Source organism: Coregonus clupeaformis, chromosome 3 (genome assembly GCF_020615455.1).
Source record: "Coregonus clupeaformis isolate EN_2021a chromosome 3, ASM2061545v1, whole genome shotgun sequence".
Lineage (NCBI taxonomy): Eukaryota > Metazoa > Chordata > Actinopteri > Salmoniformes > Salmonidae > Coregonus > Coregonus clupeaformis.
Window position 1 is genome coordinate 9,407,852 of NC_059194.1, and position 10,450 is coordinate 9,418,301.

General features: G+C 39.9%; 1 protein-coding gene across 1 annotated transcript; it reads right to left on the bottom strand.

Annotated features, from left to right (window-relative positions):
* Positions 1 to 5,134: 5,134 nt before the first annotated feature.
* On the bottom strand, positions 5,135 to 7,494 carry LOC121541708 (nanos homolog 1). The gene has a single exon (XM_041850964.2). The coding sequence runs from the start codon at positions 7,368 to 7,370 to the stop codon at positions 6,690 to 6,692; it is 681 nt and encodes a 226-aa protein (XP_041706898.1). The 5' UTR covers positions 7,371 to 7,494; the 3' UTR covers positions 5,135 to 6,689.
* Between the last annotated feature and the right edge of the window lie 2,956 nt (positions 7,495 to 10,450).

The window sequence follows — 10,450 nt, forward strand, 5'->3', positions numbered from 1 at the left end:
TGTTTGTTTTATTTGTCATTTGAGTGAATTGTAAACAAAAAATAGATCTGAACTTATTATGTTGATTTCATGGACTTTCATTCCTTGCATCCATGGTCCACGTATAAATGAAAGCGGCTACATTTCCCAATGATGCAGCTTCTGTTCCAAATAAAGTTGGGGCTTCCGTTGGGCTGAAACACAGACTGCAGAGTGTAGCTTTATGTGATCCAAAAAGGCCTTTTTCCAGGCTTGTATAAGACTGACACCTTCTGGAACTCAATTACACTATGGTAGGTCTACTCCTCGTTTTCTGTGGTGATGCTTATCAAACAACACCAGGTGGTGGTAATGTACTAGCAATTTTACTATCCCATCATACACTCTGAATCCCCCCAAACAGCAAGGCATAACATGGAAATTACAGCTGTTTACTGAATGAAACCATAGTCTCTCTCGCTCTCTCAATTCAATTTCAGTTTAAGGGCTTTATTGGCATGGGAAACATATGTTTACATTGCCAAAGCAAGTGAAATAAATAATAAACAAAAGTGCAATAAACAATAAAAATGTAACAGTAAACATTATACTCACAAAAGTTCCAGAAGAATAAAGACATTTCAAATGTCATATTATGTCTATATACAGTGTTGTAACGATGTGCAAATAGTTAAAGTACGAAAGGGAAAATAAATAAACATAGGTTGTAGTTACAATGGTGTTTGTTCTTCACTGGTTGCCCTTTTCTTGTGGCAACAGGTCACAAATCTCGCTGCTGTGATTGCACACTGTGGTATTTCACCCAATAGATATGGGAGTTTATCAAACATTGGATTTGTTTTCGAATTCTTTGTGGGTCTGTGTAATCTGAGGGAAATATGTTTCTCTAATATGGTCATACATTTGTCAGGAAGTTAGAAAGTGCAGCTCAGTTTCCACCTCATTTTGTGGGCAGTGTGCACATAGCCTGTCTTCTCTTGAGAGCTAGGTCTGCCTTCGGCTGCCTTTCTCAATAGCAAGGCTATGCTCACTGAGTCTCTACATAGTCAAAGATTTTCTCAATTTTGGGTCAGTCACAGTGGTCAGGTATTCTGTCACTGTGTACTCTCTGTTTAGGGCCAAATAGCATTCTAGCTATCTCTGTTTTTAGTGTCAAGTAATTATCTTTTTGTTTTCTCATGATTTGGTTGGGTCTAATTTTCTCTCTCTCTCTCTCTCTCTCTCTCTCTCTCTCTCTCTCTCTCTCTCTCTCTCTCTCTCTCTCTCTCTCTCTCTCTCTCTCTCTCTCTCTCTCTCTCTCTCTCTCTCTCTCTCTCTCTCTCTCTCTCTCTCTCTCTCTCTCTCTCTCTCTCTCTCTCTCTCTCTCTCTCTCTCTCTCTCTCTCTCTCTCTCTCTCTCTCTGTGCATGCGTATGTGTGTACTTCATATATCAGCCTATAGGGGGCACTATTGGGACACCTTTCAGCCTTGGCCATGCGGCCTCACATATTAATGAAACCCCTGGTGTGGCCTGTAATGTTACAGCCAGGCCTGTTATCCACCTGGGAGTGGTATAAAAGCAGTTGCACAGGAAGCTTCTGCAATTTCCTCCCACTTGCGTCACAAACGCATTACTGTGCATCTCACCCAAACCACAACCACATGGGAGCTCTATGAAGCTCTGGAATTTTCCCACTGCCAAACACAAACAGAGACTAACTAGGAACCTCCTGAATCTGAATGTATTTAAACTTTTATTATATAAGGTTAGGGATTTTGGGAGTGAAATCATATTTTTGCATGAAAGACCTAGTGTATCACTATGGACACTTGAGAACTGACAGCAAATGCAATATGACAGTTCTTAAATCAATTACAGTATAAATGGGAATCACATTATGAGTTTTTCCACAGCTATAGGCTTATACTGTATAGCTCTTTGTGTCTATGTTTTGGTTATGCACAATAACAACAACAAGGCTTACAGAAAGACAATTCTGTAATATACTGTGTCCTATGTGGTCCTTTCATGTGGTTAACAGATGCTTCTCTGCTTGGCTACACTAGCTCCCATAGGAATCTCCCATAGGATTACACATCATGACAGTAGCATTTCCATGGTAGCATAAGTGATTTATTTTCTGTTACTGTACTTTTACAGATCCAATCTCAATCTGTAACAGCGACTACCCCCCAGCTATCCACTCCTCGGCATTATAGAATGAGAAAATAACAACTTAACACCAGAATATTGGCTATTACAGTAAGAAAACAACAACCTCAGGCCAATTGTAATGAAAGTTGCTATTCTGGTTGGATGCAATTTTAGCTTACATTGTATGCATTGAATTAATCCACCAAGAGTACTACTCTGTAACATGGGCCAAAGTATATTAGCGACCCTGCGTTCTACATCCTGCCAAGTGTGTTCATTCTATTGGCACAGAGATAGTGTGCTTGCCTTGCAAGTGCATGGTGTCAAGTTGGTGTTGTGCTCCTCCCCAAATGTGCAGAATTGGTATGAGAAAGAAGGATGGCCCTACAGGTAGGCCATTAGAGGCACACCCAGCTATGAAGGGTGCAAGAAGGGGCTTGAAAATGTAAGCATGGGTGTGTTTCGTAAATTGTATTCAGTACATATAATTATATAGTAAAGAGCACTAAAGTGCCAATAATAAAAAAGAAAATCAGTTAGATAATAGAAAGTAATGACCACAATGAACTTCAATCTTAATAATCTCAACAATGACCACATGAATGTGTCTTATAAAAGTCCTATATTTATGAATGATGTCTAATATGAACATGCTCGAATCTTACACCATCAAATGGCAACTTACTGTAGTGGAAGACTTCCCACTAATACGCCTCCATATGCGGACTCATGTTTCTTCGATGATTCATGCATGTCAGGTCCACGGGAAGCTGGGGCAAGCAATATGTTGGATACACTTAACCGTCCTCCCTGGAATGGCTTTCATGCACTAGTCCTGTCTAATATGCTCTCCACAAGGTCCCCAGGTGATGAAAGGCAGCATCGTTAGGAACAATGATTCTGAGAAAGCGGAGCGGGGAGGAAGCCAATAAGTGTGACACCTTGCCCTGTAAACAATTATCCATCTTCAATAATGTTATCATGTAGAAAATGACAGGGGGACCTATGAAGGGCCATGGGGCCAAACAGCGTGAGTGTGTCCTTTTAGCCCACGCTAACAGCGATTCGCCCCAGCACTGTAATATAAATAGTGACCCATGTTTATTCAGCATTGTATGATAGAGGTCAGGGCTACAAAAGTAGTGTCCAGAGAGTTGCAGGTTCATGTTCCAGGTGGGAGCGTCTGGTATAGAAATCCCCCGCTGAATTATGGTTGGCATTGTGCATTGTAATAGGTAGGTAGTATCAATGATAGATTATATAGAAATAGAAGTGAATTTATTTGAACATAGTCATCTAGCCATGAGATATGTGAATGCAGATTTATTGGTGAAGTTCTTTTACCTTTACATTTCTACATACGATGCAGTCTGCAGTAGGCTATTAAGTTAGGGCCAAGTCTTAACTTCAGCTAAGGCCGGGATTCAATCCGAATCCCTTCTTGACATTTAAAGGTAATTTACAATTAAGCCGACATCAGCATTGACCTTGGACACAATCTCTGCCAAAGCAGTAACATTGCCTTTAAAAGACGCTTTGTCTACAAGCACGATCGGATTGAATCCCATCCTGAGTACGTCTATCAAATCTTCTGTAAATGATGCATTGATGTCAATGGGAGATTTGTGAGGACATTTTATATATGAGCATAGTGTTACATAATTAGAGGTATTCTCTACAATAACAACCCAGTATACACATCCAAGAGATTCATCATTTACTTTTCATTCATGTTATTCCCCTCATAAAACTAGTGGATGGCCTCTACTGACTGGGAAGTCTTTACAGTAGGCCTGTAGTATAAGTGCCAAATTATGGTACTAATAATAATTATTTGTTTACTGTTTGGCATCATTACATAACACATACAGCCATAATATGAACCCAATCCATATACTGTCATTCCTCCTCATGCTTTGTACAAAGACTATTATCTGCATAATACAGGCTTACAGTATGATATTGACAGGCAGCCATTTCCCATCATAAAATCATGTTAGATATTCATCCCATAAATGGTGGAACTAACTAGATTACTCAAATCCTGTTGGCAGCACAGCTAATGTGGTGGGGCAGCATGAGAATAGGCCCTGGTATGGCAGCCATGTTTGTCTGAAATTTTCCCCTCCAGGCTTTTCCCCACCAGTGTTCTCTGAGAGATAAATCCCTGTTGCACTTAGTATCCATCCATTTTTAATGCAGGGCCCCAGCTGGAGAATGAGAGGGAGGGAGAGATGAAGAGGAGAGGGCTGAGAGGTGTGGATGGCTGTGCCCAAGGCCTCAACACAGCACCTGAGTGCTTAGTGTATACAGTCTGTCTGAATCCCCCTTTCTCAAAAGAGGTGCAGAAGTTATGGGCTGCTGGCTGCTGCCATTCCAGAGATAGGAGACAGAGAGGCTAGGAGAGGGGGCTATTATTCAATAGACTTCAGTGCAAACATGATCTGTGTTGAATGGGGAGGCACACAAGCCTAGACATTCCAGAGTGGGCAGCCTTCATAAACAACGGGCAAGTGCTTGGAACAACCATGGGGCTTGGTTTGTCCAGCTGAGGTGGCTCTCATGCAGAGAGACTTTGACTTCTAGAGTGTAGGAAGACCACTCCCTCCATCTGTTGAAGTATGGACTTTCATGTTCTGTAGGCGGAGCCAATGACAGATAGGGCCAAGAATTATAATTTATGTGCAATCTTTAATGGTATGGTCTAGCCTACATTTAATATCTAACAATGGCAATGAGATACTGTTCATGTAAACTGGTGAACGAGGTCTGTGTCTATCAAGTCGATCAATAACATCAAGGCATCAGTTATAACATTTGATAAGCTATTTATTTATGTAATTAATTCATATCGTATTATTCTGAACAGGCAGCATACAGGGACTAACGAATTCATATCGTATTATTCTGAACAGGCAGCATACAGGGACTAACAAATTCATATCGTATTATTCTGCACAGGCAGCATACAGGGAAATTGTGGTAAAATAAATAACAAAGATCAACAGTGTTTCTTTTTTCTAATTTCATTTAATCAAAAACCTCTGTTACAAGTGGCAAAATGTCAACTGTTTTCAATATATTCCATTCTCTTGCAAACACCCCCAAGAATGTAACATTGAACAAACAAACTGTTTAAGTAGGGATAACACTATGTACAGACAATCAGGTTTTGGTGAAGAATGAGTAGAGCTTATTGGAAATACACTTTTGTCATGTTTAAATGCAGCAAAAGAAAATACAATGACGTTATACAAAGATCAAAAATACTATTTAAACCCTTATTATAAATGGCAGCACTATATTAATAAACTGCTGTTGACATTTTACATGTAAGTACAAAATCCTGTTGAGGTAGTACCCTCTGAAGTCACTTGAAATGTTAAAATACTGAATAAACGTAACTCAACTTTATATACAATACAGCAAATCTCTCTTCCTCATTTCACTTCAATAAAATTGTATAATCCTTTGGTTAACATAACTGTCAGAAATGTGCAGTCCCGCAAGTGACAACTTTCCATCTTACATTCACAATAAATTTGCATCTTTTTGGATTTATTCCTGGAAATAATGCAAAAGGGGCCTAATACATTGTTTTTAGAAAGGCTTGTTTAATAACATTCATTTGCACTATCCCACAATTTTCTCAAAGTCAATTGTCCTCCTGACTCCACTATTGCAGAGCATTCCTTGCCTCCCAGTGCAGTCCTCTATTGAGGACTTTTTGGGGTAATTGTTGATAAAAACTGCATTGAAAAGAAATGCCTACAAGCAATTATATCCAGTGTGTTACCCTCTCATGGGAATGTAAACATCAAGGGTGTATCGTATTTGGGAAATGATTATTCATAAGTCTGGGTGATGAAATCAACTGTCTGTGTGACATGGGAGGTGAAAGTCATTTGGCTTGGCTACTATTGATTATGAAGTTACCCAGAAAACACCAGGCTATAACAGAGAAGTCATTGTCTTGTTTTTTTTTTTTTATGCTACAGATATTAAATGTCAACTTCAGAGCAAGTTTGAAACTGTGTTGTGTAGGATCAGACAGAGGAATGGGCCTCAAAGTGCCATACTTTGTTTTACAGACATCTTGAATGGAAACATTTTTATTCATGAACATTCTTACCCTTGTTTAATGGCAAACATAACTTTGGTTTTCAAAGACAAAAGAAATAGCTACGCTTACAGTAAAAAGTACTGGTAACATGACAATCACAACCTTCTCACGCCCTCATAAATCCATGTACCCCACAAAACACTTAGCATTTATTCACACATTGTGATTATGAATATAGGTGAATTTAAATCAACACTCAAATAGCTACACACTATAAGAAGAAAATAAATTCAATGTATAACGAATAAAAACATCTATGTGAATAAAGCAACTATAAAAATATAAGAGATTTTGGAAAAAATAATAAAATCAATATATTGTTTTATTCCTTTACGAAATAATGTAGCCTTAGCCATGAGGACTGGGATATGCTATAGCCGCAATCGAAACAGTCATCTGAAAATTGTTCAGTGCAATTCAATTTAGTTTCTTTACTTGTGTAAAAATCTATTTCTAGAATATTTTCATTCGCTTACCACCCACTGCCCTCCCTCCCTTTAATGGTCGCTGGGTTGGTTGATCTTTGGAGAGTGGGCAGTACTTAATTGTGTGCGCATTGTCACCATTGGCACTGCAAAGAGGGCATGTATAAGCCCGAAGAATGGGGCACACCACCCTCCCGTCCGGTGTCTTCAGAACGTGGGAGCCATACACCTCCTCCGGAGCACCGTTATTCCTGCAGAAGACGCAGATTTTGGGCTCCTGTTTATTCCTCGACGTTGGCTTCCGCATCTTCCTCTCCACTCCGAACAGGTCAAATCCTGCGAAGCTTCCCCCGAAGCCCAAGTCCCGGTCTTGTAGTGGGATGCCACCGATTTGGTTTTGGAATGGACTGAGAATTGAAAAGCGCTCCTTCAAGTCCAGGATGGAGGTAGGCGGAGGGCTCGTGGATGGACAACAGCAGTCCAAGTGTCCTCCTCCACTACTGCCCGAGATTACGCACGCACATTCTGGGGAGTCATCCAAACCCAGGGTTGCTTTCAGGGACTCGGTGATGGAGTTTGGGTTTTGGGGCATCATGTGCTTGTTATTCTTCGTGACCAACGTCGACAGACCCAGATAGTCGTTCCAAAAATTGAAGGTATAGTCATATGGGTTGCGTGCACTCAAATAGTTATGATTGAGAAAATCCATGATTGTTCTTCTCCTTTCTATGCAAAAGCACCAATGTAATCCTCCAGGTTTACAGCCAGAGTTCGTTTCCAGGGTGGTTGGTGAACTGGACTGCTCCAGTGTTCTTCGTGTGTATAAGCGCTTGTACAGCAGGCTTGCTGGTTATAAGGAGACGGGAAAGCTGAAAGGAGGGCGGGGCTCTCTTCTTAAACCAAGTTTATGATCAGGTTGCAGCGCACTCTTTCTCTGCAAGGGTAGTTTTGGAAAGCGGGAAACCGATCCGATATGGTGGTTTACAAGTTGGAAAACAACCTCATATCATAATCACATAGCCTACACAGCAATATATTCACACTTTTTTAACGGTTGCATTACGCACCGTTAAAAATGTGTTCAGAGCTACACACGTAGCTTTATGACTTGTTAGTATAGCCTACATTCGGGATAGGGAGTTCATTGTGATGTCAAAGCCTACTAAAATAGCTTGCATACACATGTTTGTGAGCATTTCTGGTGCACACCTTAACCCTTTCAAGACCATGCATGCATAAAAGCCCTTTGTTCCTAGAACACCCTCTCCACCACAGTGACACAACACTTCCCACCTGACTCTTGTCATATCACTGAGTATTTGGATACTATGGTAACAATAGTAGCCTAATGCCATATCCTTTTTTGTCTTATGTAGACTTACATCCTTACTATGTCTTCAATAATAGCTTGTAGCCAATTTGAACTTTCACTGGATGGGGGCAGTGACTATGAGGCACTGTAAAACTCACCACTAATCAAATTGTTCCCCACAGCAAACTATTACAATTCAATACTACATATTTGTCACTAATATCATGATTATCCCCATGTAGTAGGCCTACAGTGTATTTTGGAGGGGTAGTGGTGGTATCGTAGGTTATCCTGCAGAATTACAGGGCTTGTCATAGTTTGTCAGTAGATTTACTTTGGTATTCCCCTTTTAGAGTGTTCCTTCTGTGGCTTTGGCACTGTGTGAAAAACCTCCTCCATCAAGCCACATTGTTCTACAAGCTGAGGGCTGAATGAAGGCAAACTGTGTTGCCCTTTAAGCCACTCTCTCCAATCCCCCGCCCTGAGTACAGAGCCCTAATGATCGCAGATAAAATATTCTCACATTTATACAGTGGCATAGCCCTCGTCTGCATATGTGACTCCATTCAAGGAACAAAGAGCGGAGGATGGGGAGACAGGAGCATATAGAGAGGGGCATATAGGGAAAATGATGGATCCGCAAGACATAAAAGTCTCAGAATAGAAACTCATGCTTCCTTATGACTGCATTTTATGGATAGAAAAATATGGAACACCGGTACAGGTGTAAATTGGAAAGTGCATGAGGGGAACAGTGTGAAAGTGTCATGGAAGACAGAGTATAATGGAATATATAGGCAGAGGGTATTGGATGCAGGCTAGTGCTCTCACAGGTCTATTATCAGGATAGTATTCTATTGTGGAATCCTCATTCCATTGTTTACAATAACAGCAACATGTCATTTCACTCCTCTGCCACTGGGAGACTGTGTGAGCCCAGTGGAGCCTAATTAGGATGACATCATCAAGCTACCATGCAATGCAATAATAACCCCATAATCCCAAGAATCCACCCAAGGAGCTTTGATGGTTCTTTGTTTACTGCAAGAAACCTATGATGGATAGAACATATCGTACTTATGAAAATACGTTTCCATTTTCGTTGACTGGGCCATGACATGAGCAAAGCCCCAGCAATGGTTAAACGTATTGTGCATATCACGTAAGCCTAAAAAATAGTGTTTTGTTGTTGCTCTATCAATAGAAAAGTCGTATAACTATCACATCAAACTTAACTTTAAAGTGCATGTAAACATCTCATACACGTTACAGTAAAATAAACACAATATAGGAATCTTTACGCAATCAGGCAACTCAGAGTGCCATTCTGTAATCTACTGTAACTGCTGCCTGCCTTCTCCATGATTAATTACCTGAGTTTGGAATTCGAGAGCAGGACTCTTTAAACAATGATAGCAAATGAGTGACTGCAGTTCTAATTAAAAGTGGAGGGGAGGTTGTTGAAACGCATCCAATCGGGAGGATTACATCTATTTCAAGGGAATTCATTAGAACTCCATAGCTTGCTGTTGACTGAGCTGCAAAGTAATAAAAGAGGAACTAATATTAAGTAGAAATGTTTTCATAGGCAGTTTTTCCAAGTCTCACATAAGAGAGGAAGGTATTGATCTCGGAGGATCTAACCCCTATACTTTTACCCATTAAGCATAAATAATGTATATTATCCTTGACTATTTTTCCAGTGCAATATAAAGCCTACCCTACAGCATATGAACCCTACAGCATATGGCTCTATTGGATACTTGTGTTTCTGCATCTCCACAGTGGAACTAAAATGTCCATGGGTCATTATTACTTCATGTTGTTGTGACTGAGAAGGAGTAATACTCATTAATTTATCTTAAGCAAATTATCTGGCTGTGTCCATAATAAGTATATAGGTTGTATGTTGGGAGCTTTTGGGAAAGAGCACAGTTAGAAAACTATGGCATATAGAAGCAAACCGGATGGACATCATGAAAATGATCGGAGAGGTTGAGAGTAGAAGTAGTTCAGGAGCAATAAAGATATATATATATATATATATATAATAGAATTATTGTAAAATTAACTCTGTCCATAAGGTGTAGATAGTAAGTATAGACCGGAAGTAGAGGCCTGGGCATTGTTGTTCACTAATTTACTCCAAGTAGGGAAAGGATGGTGGGGTTGAAAAGTAATAAAGTGGAGTATATATATGTATATAAAAAAAAAAAAACATGGGGGATTGGAAGTGATGCAGACAATTACATTGATAGAAGATACAATCTATCTGCAATATTAAGCTGATCCATTCCCCCCGAAAAAAATAAAATAAAAAATAAATAAATAAAAAGTAATTAAAAAATAAAAATTATCTGGCTGCGTTGAGGTAGCATGGGCCTATCAGACAAGGATGCAACTAAATGATCTATGGCACTAGTATGGGGGCTGTGGCTGTAAATTGATTAGGTACTCAAACTGAATAAGAGCTCATC